Here is a 17,550-nt window from a genome sequence, read left to right on the forward strand (position 1 = left end):
AAGAGGTGGTGGAAGGGAAAAAAAACAGAAACAAAGACATGCACACGCACATATTATGATGGGCTTCTTTTAATTTCTGTCTACTAAATCCACTCATAAGACTTTGGTTGGCCCAAGGCTATAGTAGAAAACACTTGCCCAAGGTGTCATGCAGTGGGAATGAACCCCAAACCTTGTGATTGAGAAGTAAGCTTCCTAGCACACAACCACACCTAAATATATTTGAACAAAGGCTTCTGTGATGTTTGCTCTGTGCTGAGTTGCAGGGACTCCATTTGAAACCCTCACCACCGTAAATAAATCCAGTATATCCACAACCAATGTCACTTCCACTGTTGTGGCACTGTTTTGTTGATTGCGAAGACAGTAAAGAAATAAGGTCACAAGTGTCATAAAGGGGTGTATGTATGAAGGGCAGGGGTATAGGGTATAAATCGAGCAATATACCTTTTGCTCAACGAGGTTACATTTGCCAAGGCAGATTATGATGTAAACACCCATAATACTGTAGCCAATAAACACCAGCAGGGCATCTTCTTCGAATCCAGTACCATATTGGGTGAAATCACTGAAAGAGAAAATGGAATAACAAACTGAATTATGCAATGTGCACTAAACACTAATACAAAAATAAGCAGTGCAGAATGGTAGTATAAAAGTTATCTGATATTCTTTAGAGCAAACATGACAGGGAGAAACTGGAGAAGCCTACCATCCACACACACAGGTATGTATATATATATATATCATCATCATCATCATCGTTTAACGTCCGCTTTCCATGCTAGCATGGGTTGGACGATTTGACTGAGGACTGGTGAAACCAGATGGCTACACCAGGCTCCAATCTGATTTGGCAGAGTTTCTACAGCTGGATGCCCTTCCTAACATATATATAGTCAATTCAATGAGCAAAAAATTCCAAAAATGAATAAAAAACAAAGTGAGAAAAAAAACTATAAGAGGGAAAAACACTTTTTGTTTTTAAACAGACAATCCTTTTTGCAGTGTAGGCCTCTGTCCATGCACGAAGATAAGTGATTTGAACATATCCTGAGTGAGATCCTGGAGTTTGTAATTTTTGCACATACAGTTGACTACTTCGGTGTAGGTGATAAAATCCTCCTCCTCATTTTTTCTTTTAAGTTCCAACACTCCATTCTGGTGTTGAATAATGAACTTCTATCACAAAAAATTTTTGAAAGCAGTTCCATGGTTTCTTGGAAATCAGTCTCACTTGTAACTAAAGTTACAGTAACGATACCTTGCGTAGTAAAAGCCTTATTTTCTGCTCCTCCGACCATGACTTGCACTTGTTCTTAAAAATTCCCCCATATACCTTCCTCCGGATTAAACCTAGTAATACATGTTCAATAAGATTCTTCAGAAATGTATATAAAACAATATGCTGAGCTAACTTAAAGAACACTGAATATATTCATTCCAAATTGGGTGTGTTTACATGATCACATTTACATAATGTGAATAAATTAGTGCTGAGAATTTAAATGGCGCAGGTAATTTTTTTTAGTTCTGGTGCAATAATTAATTATTGGTTGTAAAGTCTGATACCAGCAACAAAATTTTGTAGCCATTTGCCTCATTAAATAGATGTTAAGGTTTTATGACCCTGTAAGAGGCATTTCATTGAACAATTAGGTAGACAAATGTCTGGACATTAGACTTAGATTTTATCGATTTAGAGGTATCAGTCATCACAGTAGCAATCAATCATACACACACACATGTGTATGTGTGAATGGCTGACAAGGAGAATATTTTTCTTGGAAAGAGACAAGGGTTAGCATCAAGAAAATTCTACCCAACTGTAGCCTCATCTGATCCATGCAAGGAAATGTAGACATTAAGATGATGATAATACACACACACACAATGCAATGGATTGAGAGACTCCTTAAGGTGCCTGACAAAAATGGCCTATTGTATCTCCAGTTCTTTACATTCTGAGACCTGGTTTTTTATGACCTAAGTTCATATCCTACAAAAGCTAAACTTTGCCAATCATCCTTGAGGGCCAATAAAATATAATATCAGCCCAGCATGATGGATTGGTGGTGTAAAGTTTTATGTTTACCAGTGAAAGAATCTTGCTGAAAAGCAGAGTTGACTTCAATACCGTTTGAACACAGAATACAAGGGGTTATAACTAAATATCTCAAGCCATCGCTACCCAATATCCTATTAACTCTCACTTTCTCCATACACACTTGCAGCCTCTACCCACTCACCTTCCCTGTCTTTCTGTCCTCAAAGCACCACCCTATTTGCTTCCACCCACTGTTGTATAATACAAGGTAACCGTGTATCTCCACTTGGGCAAGAACCCTGCTCCTGTCCCCTTCTTTCATAGTTTAACCTTTTGTCACCTGGCACAAAGACACCTCTCTGTCTGCTGTAGGTTCACTCAATAGAAGAAGCCTGTCACAAATACATACATATATATACAACAAGATTAAAACCCCACCACTCCAATCTATTAGGATCGTTATCTTGCATGCTATATGGTCATCTCACTAGTGCTGGAGTCACAAAGGAAACATCCAGCTGTAAAAACATATCAGAGCAGACATTGGAGCATGGCATACTCCTCCAACCTGTCAGATCATGGTAAACTGTTCAAACTAAGTTAGCAAAGAAGACAAGATATTAAAAGACGATGATATTAATGATGATTTCTATGATTTACTTACTAAAAGCAATAAGCATACAGTTCTTTGAAGTTTGTTGGATTGGTCCTGAAAAGTTTTGAAAATTCCTGTTCCCACTTCCAAGCCTAAAAGGTATAATAATAATAATAATAATAATAATAATAATAATGATGATGATGATGATGATGATGATGATGATGATGATAATGATGATAAATAATAATAATAATAATAATGATGACAACATCAATAATAAATCTCACTCAGATAGCAAATGTAGAATCTGCAGGAAAGAAAATGAGTGAGTGCAGTAAGCTAGCATAAAAAGAGTATAGGTTTAGACGTGGCTGTGTGGATAAAAGAGTGCACTGGGATGTTAGCCAAGTGTGCGGCTTTGAAATAAAAGGAAAATAGTATGAGCTCAAACCAGAGATTGTGACAGAGAATGAGAATTACAAGATCTTGTGGGACTTACCCATAAAGACTAACCATACTACTGAACCATACTATCCACAAAGACTAACCATACTAACCACACAGATATAATTATAGAGAACAAAATAAACAATACAAAATCATAAACTTTGCAATTCATTATGATGAGTTGATAACAAAAAAAATTTTTTAAGAATAGAAATATCAAGATCTAGCTGAAGAAACTGTGGAAAACTAAGAACAATTATTCCTGTGGTAATTGGTGTGCTTGGTACACCACCCAAAATGCTACCTAAAAGAACAAAAGATGTTAAAATTGAAAACCACATTGTCAACCTGCAGTAAAGTACCATCCTACATTCTGTGAGAATCCTAAGAAAGATTCTTGAGATGTGAGGAAATTTATTTCACCAAACATCAAGAGAATATTCCTGCTAATTAAATTAGCATGTAACAGCTTCATAAAATAATTCTTTCTAGTATAGGTACAAGGCCTGAAATTTTAGGGGAGAGGCGAGTCAATTACATCAACTCCAGTGTCAACTGGTACTTATTTCATTGATGTCAGTGCTTGGCTGGTATCCAGCCTGACAGGACGAAAGGCAAAGTCATCCTTGGCAGAATTTGAACTCAGAATGTAAAACCAGAAGAAATGCTGCTGAACATCTAATTCTGCACACTAATGATTCAGCCAGTTTATCACTTTTATGACAATAATAATAATCCTTTCTGCTATAAGCACAGGGTTTTCTAAGAAATAAAATGCTTATATCAAGTACAATACTTGAGCAGATTTTCAAGAAACTCTATGGGCATTGCGTTATCAGTGAGCAGAAAACACGACTGATGATATGTCGAGATCCAATGTAAGACATCACCTTCAAAAACGTAATAATAAATCTAATTGATTCTAGGGTGAGGGGTTAGGCAGGCAATTACATTGACCCCAGTGCTCAACTTGTACTTATTTTATTGACCCTGGAAGAATAAAATGCAAAATTGACCTCGGTAGAATTTGAGCTCAGAACACGAAGACAAATGAAATGCCACTAAGCATTTTGTCTGGTGTACTCATGATTCTTCTAGCTTCCCACTTTTTCTTTTATTCTTTTACTTGTTTCAGTCATTTGACTGCGGCCATGCTGGAGCACCGCCTTTAGCCGAGCAAATCGACCCCAGGACTTATTCTTTGGAAGCCTAGTACTTATTCTATCGGTCTCTTTTGCCGAACCGCAAAAGAGTTATGGGGACGTAAACACACAACCATCGGTTATCAAGCGATGTTGGGGGGACAAACACAGACACACAAACATACACACACACACACACATATATACGACGGGCTTCTTTCAGTTTCTGTCTACCAAATCCACTCACAAGGCTTTGGTCGGCCTGAGGCTATAGTAGAAGACACTTGCCCAAGGTACCACACGGTGGGAATGAACTCGGAACCATGTGGTTGGTAAGCAAGCTACTTACCACACAGCCACTCCTGTGCCACTTCAATAATAATAATAATACTGATGAGGATGATGATGATAATAATAATAATAAATAATGATAACAACAATAATAACTGTTTCTGGTATTTTACTTTATCGAGTGCAGAGGGATACAAGGCAAACTTGACCTTGGCAAGAATTGAACTTATACAATGATAATTAGTAGAATAATTTTTGTGGAATCTGGCCATCTGTAACACAACTTCCAGTTTCATTCGCAACTCTGGACAGCTGCATTGGAGACTACAAAGCTGTGCCCAGCAGGAAGTGACACAGCAGGAAGTGACACAGTAGGAAGTGACACAGCAGGAAGTGACACAGCAGGTGTTTTGATTGCATCTGCACACTGCAATTCATCCCCACATCTTTGAACAGAGCCTTAAGCTCAATTCATGTATTATATGTGATCCGTGTTCAGCTCATCAGACAGATTTAAAATAACCGATATGTGTGTGTGTGTGTGTGCATATCTGCATAAGCATGTGAATAACTCTACTTACAAAATCAGAATACGGGAACTTCCATTTCATCTTTGTAACTTGGGCACCTGTTATATAACCTGAATCATTTCTTTTAATGTTTGTAAGAAATTGATCTAAATCACTGCAAAGAATACAACACAGTAGTTAAGATAGATGATAATAATAAAAATAATAATAATAATAATAATAATAATAAAAAGAACACAAAAAAAGAAACAACATGGAAGGAGAGACAGAGACAGGGAGAGAGAGAGAGACAGAGACAGGGAGAGAGAGAGAGACAGAGGCAGGGAGAGAGAGAGAGAGACAGAGACAGGGAGAGAGAGAGAGACAGAGACAGGGAGAGAGAGAAAGACAGAGACAGGGAGAGAGAGAGAGAGAGAGAGACAGAGACAAGGAGAGAGAGACAGACAGAGACAGGGAGAGAGAGAAAGAGAGATAGTGTACAGTCAGTTCGCAAGAGATACAAACACCAAGACAGATACAGAAGACCAGTAGCTATGGATGAGGAGGAGTGATCTGAAGATAGAGACAGAAGAACTTATATACACAGCACAAGAACAAGCATTAAGGACTAACTGTGTGAAGTGCAGAATCAACAACACTACTGGCAGTGACAAATACAGAATATGTGGTAAGAGGGGTAAAATGGTATGACACATCATTAGTGAATGCCCAAAATTAGCACACCATGAATACAAAAGACGGCATGATAATGTGGCAAGAATGGTCCATTGGGAGTTCTGTAGAAACCACAGTCTAAAAAGAGCAAAGATGTGGTATGAGAAAACTCCAGAAGGAGTCACTGAGAATGAAAGTTGCAAAACCCTGTGGGATGTAATGATTCAGTGTGATTACCTGATCAGACATTGGAAACTGGACATTGTTGTAGTAAAAAAAAAACAAAAGAAAGAACATACATGATAATCAACTTAGCATGTCCTGGTGACAACAGGATCAGAGAAAGAAGAAAAACTGAAGAACGACAACGATCTGAAGTGGGAAATAGGAAGGAGAGTAGATGTGGTACCAATAGTAATTGGTACACTTGGAAGTATCAGCACTCAACGACCAACATGGCTGAAAAAGATTGGTACAAATATAAAAGTAGAAGACCTACAAAAATCAGCATTGCTTGGAACTGCAAAAATTCTTCGCAGGGTTCTTGAAGCATGATCAGTAAACAAGAGTCACCTTAGTCTGCTGGCTGTGGACAGCTGACACTTTCCATCATACACAGCAAAATAAGCTGAGAGTTTTCATCAAATAACAAAAATAACAATACTCATCATCATCATCACCGTTTAACATCCGCTTTCCATGCTAGCATGGGTTGGATGATTTGACTGAGGACTGGTGAAACCCGATGGCTACACCAGGCTCCAATCTGATTTGGCAGAGTTTCTACAGCTGGATGCCCTTCCTAACGCCCACCACTCCAAGAGTGTAGTGGGTGCTTTTATGTGTCACCGGCACGAAGGCCAGTCAGGCGACACTGGCAATGGCCATGCTCAAAATGGTGTATTTTATGTGCCACCAGCACAAGAGCCAGTCCAGGGGCACTGGCAATGATCTCGCTCGAAAGTCCTTACACATGCAGCGGGCACAAGTGCCAGAAAGGCGATGCTGGGCACAGGTAATAATAATAATCCTTTTTACTATAAGCACAAGGCCTGAAATTTTGGGTGAGAGGACTAGTTGATTACACCAGTCCCAGAGTTTCACTGGTACTTAATTTATCAACCCCGAAGGGATGAAAGGTAAAGCCAACCTCGGTAAATGCAGGGTCTTGCTGATAAACTGAGATCAATGTTAAGCAGTTGACTTAGTGGGTTAAACATTTCATTTTCTGACAAAACCTTGCTTGAAAATCTAATCCCCCCTCTTTTATTTTTCAGGTAAATAGCAAACTGATTTGACAACAGAAAGTCATGGAACAGAATCATTCTGCCATTGTTGTTTTGGCATGCACTGGGTACACTGCCAATAACATTTTTAAGTTGACAAAACTTCCAAAAGCAACAGTTGGTCATATGTATAAACAGTTTAAAGAGGGAAAGATTGATAGAAAAGAACACAAGACTCAAAGAGATTCCAAGTGAAATCCAAAGTTACTCGACTGAAGCCAACCTATCCACATCCATGACAACTCATGCAAAGAAATGCAATGCTCCCTTTTCATGGTGTCCAGAGCTGTGAACAGGAACCTTGGCATGACTAGCTATGTTTGATGATGTGTCATCTCCTAACAGCCATGACCAAAGCAATCAGAGCTGAGAGATGCCCAAAACTTCTGTCATTCATCAAGCATCAAGGTGCAAGAAAAACTCATGTTTGTGGATGAGAAGAAGTTCACTGTGGACACTGAGGTGAATCACAGAAATTCTTGAGTGATTGTATACAACCCTTCTGATGTCCCCCCTGTGTTTGAGACTAAGAATCTTGCCTCTGTGATAGCATTTGGTGTCACGGTAAGTGATGGAAGTGTCATGGATCCACACTTCATTGAGTCTGGTTTGAAGATCAGCACAAAAGAGTATCTGGACATCCTGAAGAACTCTCTGTTACCTTGGATGGAGCAGAAGTTTGTGCTTGACAATGTGGTGCTTGTCCAGGATTCTGCACCATACCATGGGTCAAAAGCAACTCAGGCCTTCCTTGATGAGAAGGTGCCATTTTGTGTGAAGGCCAACATCTGACCCAGTAATAGCCCAGATTTTAACCTTTTCAATTACTTTCAAGTGAAGGTGAATTATTTTTTTTTTATTTTAAGCTTTTGTAACTTCTGAAACTTTTAAACTTCAACTTCAAAATTTTATAAACTTTAAATCTTTAAAACCTGAAACCTTAAAACTCTGAAGCCTTTGAATTTTCTTGAGATTCTTTGAGAAATTTTCAGATTTTAGGAACTGTTCTAGAAACATTTTCTTCAAAGGTTTTTTGAAGTTTGTGAAATTTATTAAGTGTTTAAAAACTTTTTCTTTAAGCGCTTATTTCTTTAAGTAATTGTTTCTTTAAGTGTCTTTTTTTTTTTGCTGAAATTTCTTAAAAAGGAAGGCAAAAAAAATTTTTTTTCAATTTTCACCTTTACTTGTCTTGCTCTTAACTTTGCTTAATTTATTCAGTTACAGTATTTCATCCACCTCCTTTACCTTCTTAATTTCTCCTACTAATGGCATTACCCTGTTGTTTTTCTAAACTATACCATAACCATGTTGCCAGAGATACACCAGCACAGACTGGAGGGTACCCATCTAGTTGGATGTATCCAGACTTAAAAACCAGACTGAAAAAAAATAAGGGGGTTGATTTGTCTGACAAAACCAGTGGTTCCCAACCAGGGTCCATATAAGATTTTGTTAAAATTTATATGCAATAAATTGCTGATAGTTCCACAGGCACATATGTGACTGTGTGGTAAGAAGTGTGTTTCTCAACCACATGGTTCTGGGTTCAGTCTCACTGTGTGGCACCTTGTGAGTGGATTTGGTAGACAGAAACTGAAAGAAGCCAATCATATATATATATAGGGTGGGGAAGCAAAACTCAGAATATTTTGGAAGCCTTATTTTTCATATATTCCTAAGCGTAAATACTAAAACATTGTTTTCTATTTCAGGGTAGAGGTATATAGAGTTAATTTAAGCAGAAATTCCAGTCATATAATCTAACATGTCCACTTAGGAAGCCAAGAGACAATGCATTGCAGATTTGCTTCATGCTGAGGTTGCAGTTAGATGTATTGCTCAGACTGTTGGGGCCTCTGTGAGCACTGACTACAACATTAAGAACCGAATGCTGGATACTGGAGGCATCAAGAGAAAGCAAGGAAGTGGAGACATAAATAAAAAAACGGGATAATGCATTTTTTAAATCTCTCAAAGGCAAAATTTTGAAAGACCCAACAACATCCTTGACAAAACTGTCCATGGACATGAAGGTTGATTCAAAGACCATCAGAAATGCTGTACACACTGATTTACTTTTGGGATCATACATGAGGACCCCAAGACACTTATTAACTCATGCAATGAAAGCCAAAAGGCATTAAAGGGTCAAAAAAGTGTTGCGATACTTGAAGCACAATGGACAAACCATCAAAATCTTTTCAGATGAAAATATCTTCACCATTGATTCTGTTTTAAAACACCGCAATAATCAATACATTGCTAAGATGCCTTCTGAAGTAAAGGGCGTCTTTAGGACCAAGACCCCAGCTCAAGTCACGATACAGGGAGTCATGGTGTCTGACGGAAAAAAGATGCCTCTCCATTTTGTCAAGTCTGGGTAAAAGATGGGAGCGGACGTTTATTATAAAGTCCTGCGGTATAAGGTTTTTGCCTTGGCTGAAGTCTAACTAACCCAACGGTAAGTATGTGTGGATCCAAGATGGTTCTCCTGCTCATACAGCAAAATGTAGAAATTCTGTGAAGACAACTTCACTGACTTTTGACCTGCCAGCTTCTAGATTTTTTCCATCCCAGACTTGAACTCCCTGGACTATGCCGTACGGTGAAAATTGGAGCACTCTACCAACAGAACTTGGCATCCAAGTTTTGATCATTTCAAGCAAATCCTGAGGGAAGAGTGAGACAATATGTCTGAGTACTTCATCATGAAGAATTGTGATGCCTTCACGTGGCATGTGAACGCTGTGGTGGACAATGAAGGTAGATATATTGAATAAGTTGTCTCTTTATACGCCTATATACTTGTGTTAAAATTATATTTATGTTAAGTTGCTGTTTGTTGTGATATAAACAATTTGGTGAATTACCTATTATTTTCCAAGTTTTGCTTCCCCACCCAGTATGTGTGTATGTGTATGTGTGTGTGTGTGTGTGTGTGTGTGTGTGTGTGTGTGCGTGCGCATGTGCATGTATTTGTGTGTCTGTGTGTGTCTGTGTTTGTCTCTCTGCCATCACTAGCCAACTGATGCTGGTGTGTTTATGTCCCTGTAACTTAGCGGCTTGGCAAAAGAGACGAATACAATAAGTACTAGGCTTACAAAGAATAAGTCCTGGAGTCGATTTCTTTGACTAAAACCCTTTAAGGTGGTGCTGCAGCATGGCCACAGTCAAATGACTGAAACAAGTAAAAGAATAAAGGAATACACAAAATATTTCAATTCTTTTATACAATAACTAGTAATATCTAATTATAAAAATATGTGAGTTAAGTTAGAGGTTATAATAACCGTCTAAGAGATACTTGTATCCAATGAATCCACTGGTGTGTTACCTATATTTAATCATAAGCATTGGTATTAATGCTCATAAATGATAGGTAATGCCAAAAATAAACCAAAGTTTATTAATATTCAAGGAAAGCAGAAAATGGAGATACACTTGATGAATAACAATTGAGGATTTCATACATATATATATGTGTGTGTGTGTGTGTGTGTGTGTGTGTGTGTGTGTGTGTGTCTATATATATCTTTACTCTTTTACTTGTTTCAGTCGTTTGACTGCGGCCAAGCTGGAGGACCGCCTTTAGTCGAGCAAATTGACCCCAGGACTTAGTCTTTGTAAGCCTAGTACTTATTCTATCAGTCTTTTTTGCTGAACTGCTAAGTTACGGGGACGTAAACACACCACCATCAGTTGTCAAGTGATGTTGGGGGGACAAACACAGACACACAAACATACACACACACACACACACACATATATGTATATATATATACATACATACATATATACAACAGGCTTCTTTCAGTTTCCATCTACCAAATCCACTCACAAGGCTTTGGTCAGCCTGAGGCTATAAGTAGAAGACACTTGCCCAAGGTGCCAAACCTGGAACCATGTGGTTGGTAAGCAAGCTACTTACCATACAGCCACTCCTGTGTATATGTGTGTGTGTATATATATATATATATATATTATTTTGTTTAAAATAGTTCCAACACTGTCTGTTTTTTATGTTTTATTTATATTCCTGCAGAACTAATGTGGGGTATAGAATATGGAATATACAATATATAATATAATATACAATATACAATATAAAATAAAATAAAATAAAAATGGATGGCACCATGAAAGAAAGTATTGAATGTAGATGAAATATTGAGTGTTCAGTATAAAGGATCAAATATATAAATATATAAATATAAATCTGTTAAAGTCTGTCATACCGGCCATGACGAAGGGAAATAGCCCTGAAACTCGAGTCGCCTTTATATATTTATATTTATATATTTGACCCTTTATACTGAACACTCAATATTTCATCTACATTCAATACTTTCTTTCATGGTGCCATCCATTTTTATTTTATTTTATTTTATATTGTATATTATATTATATATTGTATATTCCATATTCTATACCCCACATTAGTTCTGCAGGAATATAAATAAAACATAAAAAACAGGCAGTGTTGGAACTCTTTTAAACAAAATAATATATTCCTCTATACACAATCATACAAAAAAACCACCTTTTTTGTATTTATTTTTACTCGCATATATATATATATATATATATATATATATATATATATATATATATATATATATATATATATATATATATATATATATATATATATATATCGAATGGCTATGGAGGACCAGTTGAGTAAAATAGGAATCAAAGGGGTTCATAAGCAAAAAAGGGTTGAGAACCACTGAGGTAAACCCTTCGAAGCAGCCCACTAGGGCCACAGTCCCAATAATTGTGACAACAATAAAAGGATTAAAAAAAAAACACTAAAAACAAGTTTTGTATACTGGAAACCAGAAGTGGTAGTCATGGGTAGGATGGTATGGAAAAGTAAATCTTCACTTACTTGTTTTTGCGGTCATAGTCATTGACTGCTTCTAAGATCTGGTTGCGGGTTAGTTTGTTTATTAATGGCTCAGAGTAATTCCAAAACTGAAGTAAGGATTCAGCACGACAAAGTCCCCTATTGGAAAAGAAGAAATTTATTAGGTTTAACACACCTGTCCCCAAAGCAGAAATGTTAAGGTCATTCCCTCTGGTGAAGAAGATTGGCCTACAAGAGTCTTGTGCTGGTGCCACATTAAAAGCACTCACGCTGGCACCATGTAAAAGCATCCATGTAAATTGGTTGGCATTAGAAAGGGCATCCAGCTGTAGAAACCAAGCCAAATCAGACTAGAATTTGGTGCAGCTCTCCTGCTTCCCAGCTCTGGTCAAACTGCCCAAACCATGCCAGCATGGAAGACAGACATTAAAGGATGATGATGATACATACATACATACATACATGCCTATATACTATATTATAACTTGCTCTATAACAGTAGATCTCTACATATGTATATATGTATGTGTGTGTTTGTGTATAAGTGCCAATGCACAAAATTTTTGTCCCTTGGGTCATTCTGTAACTTCTGCTGATAAATAATAATAATAATAATAATAATAATAATATATATATATATATATATATATATATATATATATATATATATATATATATATATATATATATACATATATATTTGCCATGATAGATCGCTAGCCACTAAAACTTTTTCTATTTTCTCTCCCTGTTTATTTCTGTGTTCCTTTCTGTCGAAGAGAGTAGGCTCGAAACATAAAAGACTTTCTCACTTCCCAAGCGTTAAACTAATACATCTGTTTGTTGTTTACACACCTGACTTCGTCTTTTGGTTTTTTGTAAATTCTCTCTCTCTCTATATATATATATATGCAACAGAAACCCCCAAAATTAGACATCAATACCTAAACATTATCTAATCCTAATTAAGTTGCTTATGAAGAAACCAAACAATACCAAAGTAATTGATCCTCACAAGCTATGAATCCACAAACACTTTTCACTTAGAATAACAAGACTAAACTATAAGAAATTCACAATCGAGCATAACAAATGTGTATTCCCATCATCAATTGCCAAACAGATATCACTATGGTTTTGACACCTGGGCAGTACCATTCAATCTTCTCATGTCAACAAAGTTAAAAATACAATGCTGCATGGGATGTCACCAGCTTACTACAAGTAACAACATCAGAGTAAACAAATAGTGAGAACTTATAGCTACAAAATAGTTCTTATAACAAAGAACTTATTTGAAAAGGTATTAAGGTCACAAACAATACAAAGAAACATAGACGACAAGGTCCTTTGTTTCTCAATCAGTATCACATCATGAACATGATAATATCACACCTAAGACAAACCTAATAATGACCAGTAAAATAGTACATCATGTAAACACTCAAACAATGCACAAGGAAACTGATCAATATCTAAGAAACAAGTTCAATACTATAAAATACATTAACCAAATAAACGGCTTATTAAAAAAAGTAAAACGATAAAATAAAAGGGAAATAAAATTAAATTGAAAGATTATATATATATATATATATATATATATATATATATATATATATATATATTATATATACATATATATATACATATATACATATATATATACATATATACATATACATATATATATATACATATATACATATACATATATATATAATCTCTTCTCCGCTGACATACTACGACGAAGTCTCCAAGATGCAGATAAGATAGAGATTTTTATTTATTTACGGCCTCAAACATCTCATACCTTCGCGCTTTAGTCTGCCCTCTATTATTTATCTTGTTTCTCTCCATGAAATTCAATTGAATTCAGTTTTTGTCTTAAATTCATACTTATTCATTTTCTAAGCTTCCTAAATTCATGCTACGTATATATATATATATTCTATTCACCTTGAATTCATTGCTCTTTTAAAAATTACGATTTATGCATTGTTGTCTCTCAAATATTTAAAATCTACAATTAAGAGCCCTATCTACTCGCTGACGGTAACCCACCCTCCCACCCCCTCCACCGGAAGTGCATTCCTCTGTCATCCTGTCATCCTCGGCTGTCTCCCGGAACCCATCTAGTGGCCTTGGCCATCCTCTCCCCTACCTTTGGGTAGCGCATTAAGTTTGAGTAATGTTTGCAGGTTGTAGGTACTGTTTTGCTTATGAATTCTTCCAATTGCAAGTTTTCTTTTCAGGTACACGACACTGCTTTTCCCCTTCCCAGGCTACAGGCCCACACCCCCAACACCCATACTGTTAGGATTGGCACTCTCAACGTCGGCACGCTGAAAGGTAGATCTGGTGAAATTGTTGAGATGCTTGAACGGAGACGCGTAGATATGTGCTGCATCCAGGAAGTAAGATGGAGAGGAGGTTCTGCGAGGTTCCTCACAGGCAAAGAACACAGGTACAAGATTTTCTGGGCAGGGAACACTGACGGGGTCGGGGGCGTAGGAATACTTCTAGCGGAGAAATGGGTGGATAAGGTAATCGAGGTCGTTAGAGTAAGTGACAGAGTACTTAAGATCAGACTAGTGCTTCATCATAGATTAGCTACTGTCATCTCAGCCTATGCACCTCAACCGGGGCTACCAGATGGTCTGAAAGACCAATTCTATGACACCCTCTTGCAAACTACCTCGTCGACGACTGACAGGGACCTTCTCTTTGTGGCTGGAGACATCAACAGTCATGTCGGACGTCGTGCTGGAGGCTTCCATGGCATACATGGAGGCTATGGCTTCGGTTCCCGCAACGAGGAGGGAACCAGACTGCTGGAGTTCTGTGATGCAACCGATCTTATGGTCTGCAATACCAACTTCAGGAAACCTGCCAGTCACCTAGTCACCTACCGCTCCGGCAGACACTCTAGACAAATCGACTACATCCTCGCCAGAAATAGGGAAAGAGGGCGGCTTATAAATGCCAAAACCTACCCTGGCGAAGAATGTACCCCACAACATAGATTAGTAGTTAGCGACTTTGGGATCAAGGCAAAATGGGTGCCCAGAATTAGACAGGCTTGGAGGAGAAGGGTGTGGAAGCTTAAAGACCCTGCAAACGGACAGAGACTTAGAGACAAGTTACTTGAAGCATTTAACGAAATAGAAGGGGATATAGCATCATACAACGTGGAAGACAATTGGAGATTTCTGCGGGACAACCTGTTGAAAGCCACCGACCAGATTTGTGGGTGGTGTAAGGTCCCCTCCCGACCCAGAGTAACGTGGTGGTGGAACAAGGAGGTAGACAGGGCTATTAGACAAAAGAAACAGGCTTGGAAGGACTGGAAGAACGGTGGTAGCAGGGAATTGTACCAATGTGCCAGAAGGGAGGCTAGGCGACAGGTTTATTTAGCCAGAGGGGAAGCAGATAAGGAAAGATTTGCCAATGTTCTGCGCCGTGAGGACCAAAGACTCGAGGTATTTCGTGTTGCAAGACAGTGTAGGAGAGAGAATAGTGATGTTGTAGGAGAGAAATGTGTTCGCATGGATGATGGTACGCTTGCATTAAATGAGGATGCAAAGAAAGAGGTCTGGAGATGCCACTACGATAGATTGCTTAATAAAGAGAATGAATGGGAGAAAGAGAGCCTGCCGTATGTCGACCCACTAGAGGGACCAGCTATCCGAGTTGATAGTACCAGGGTAGATAAAGCAATTAAGAGTATGAAGACCGGGAAAGCCCCCGGCCCATCAGGAATCACTGCAGAGATGCTCAAAATATCTGGCAGTGTTGGCTATAGCCTAGTCACCCGTATTACGAACCAGGTGATACACGAAGGAGTCATACCCAATGACTGGTGTAGCAGCATCATAGTCAACTGCTACAAAGGTAAAGGTGACGCTTTAGATTCAAATAATTACAGAGGCATCAAGCTGTTAGATCAGGTTATGAAAGTTACAGAGAGGGTCATAGCCCAACTAATTAGGGAGCGAATCAATTTAGATGAGATGCAGTTTGGGTTCGTGCCAGGTAAAAGCACTACTGATGCCTTATTTCTAGTGAGACAGTTGCAGGAGAAAGACCTAGCTAAGGATAAACCTCTGTACCTGGCTTTCGTTGACATGGAGAAAGCCTTTGACAGGGTCCCCCGATCCCTTATCTGGTGGTCAATGAGGAAACTTGGGATAGAAGAATGGTTAGTGAGAGCTGTGCGAGCCATGTACAGAGATGCTGCCAGTAAGGTGAGGGTTGGAAATGAGTACAGCAATGAATTCCGGGTAGAGGTAGGGGTCCACCAAGGTTCCGTCCTCAGCCCCCTCTTATTTATCATAGTCCTCCAGGCAATCACAGAGGAGTTCAAGACAGGTTGTCCCTGGGAGCTCCTCTATGCTGATGACCTTGCCCTAATTGCGGAGTCACTATCAGAACTAGAGGAGAAGTTTCAGGTGTGGAAGCAAGGTCTAGAACTGAAGGGCCTTAGAGTCAACCTAGCTAAAACCAAAATCCTAATAAGTAGGAAGGTAGATAAAACACAAATCCCTTCAGGTAGATGGCCCTGCTCAGTATGTAGAAAAGGAGTAGGTAGTAACTCTATAAGATGTACCCGGTGCAAGCTATGGACACATAAGAGGTGCAGGAACATCAAAGGCAGGTTAACTAGCAAGTTAGCTTTTGTTTGTGGCACATGTTCAGGTGCAATAAAGACTGTAAACAAACAGGAAACAACTTCTATCTCATTCCAGGGTGAAAAACTAGAGGTAGTCGATAGCTTCCGCTATCTGGACGACCAAGTTAGTAGTGGGGGTGGGTGCACTGAAAGTGTAGCTGCTAGAATAAGAATAGCCTGGGCAAAGTTTAGAGAGCTCTTACCCCTGCTGGCGACAAAGGGACTCTCACTCAGAGTAAAAGGCAGACTGTATGACGCATGCGTACGAACAGCCATGCTACATGGCAGTGAAACATGGGCTGTAACTGCTGAGGACATACGTAAGCTCGCAAGGAATGAAGCCAGTATGCTCCGTTGGATGTGTAATGTCAATGTGAATACCCGTCAGAGTGTAAGTATCTTGAGAGAAAAGCTGAACATTAGAAGCATCAGTTGTGGCGTGCAAGAGAGACGATTGCGCTGGTATGGACATGTGGTGAGAATGGATGAGGATAGCTGCGTGAAAAAGTGTCACACCCTAACAGTTGAGGGAACCCGTGGAAGAGGTAGGCCCAGGAAGACCTGGGCTGAGGTGGTGAGGCAAGACCTTCGTACATTGGGCCTCACCGAGGCGATGACTACTGACCGAGACCTTTGGAAATGTGCTGTGCGTGAGAAGACCCGGCAAGCCAAGTAAGATCGTTGCCAGTGCCCCTGGACAGGTTCTTGTGCGGGTGGCACATGAGATGCACCATTTTGAGCGTGGCCGTTGCCAGTACCGCCTGACTGGCTTGTGCGGGGTGGCACATAAAAGACACCATTTCGAGCGTGGCCGTTTTCGTGCGGGTGACACGTAAAAGCACCCACTACACTCTCTGAGTGGTTGGCGTTAGGAAGGGCATCCAGCTGTAGAAACTCTGCCAAATTAGACTGGAGCCTGGTGTTGCCATCCGGTTTCACCAGTCTTCAGTCAAATCGTCCAACCCATGCTAGCATGGAAAGCGGACGTTAAACAATGATGATGATGATGATAT

At 39.0% G+C, this 17,550-nt stretch overlaps 1 protein-coding gene across 1 annotated transcript in view; it reads right to left on the reverse strand.

The window, feature by feature from the left end:
* Positions 1-12,170, reverse strand: part of LOC106877256 (patched domain-containing protein 3-like) — a 39,769-nt gene extending 27,599 nt beyond the window's left edge. Inside the window, exons 1-4 of the mRNA XM_089340693.1 lie at positions 11,887-12,170; positions 5,107-5,209; positions 2,712-2,794; positions 448-568 (exon numbers count right to left, since the gene is read on the reverse strand). Of these exons, the coding sequence (XP_089196819.1) occupies positions 448-568; positions 2,712-2,794; positions 5,107-5,209; positions 11,887-12,155 (576 nt within the window). The 5' untranslated portion in view covers positions 12,156-12,170. The remainder of the gene's footprint in view (positions 1-447; positions 569-2,711; positions 2,795-5,106; positions 5,210-11,886) is intronic.
* Between the last annotated feature and the right edge of the window lie 5,380 nt (positions 12,171-17,550).

This window comes from Octopus bimaculoides, chromosome 23 (assembly GCF_046866305.1).
Source record: "Octopus bimaculoides isolate indiv1 chromosome 23, ASM4686630v1, whole genome shotgun sequence".
NCBI classification, from domain to species: Eukaryota; Metazoa; Mollusca; class Cephalopoda; order Octopoda; family Octopodidae; genus Octopus; species Octopus bimaculoides.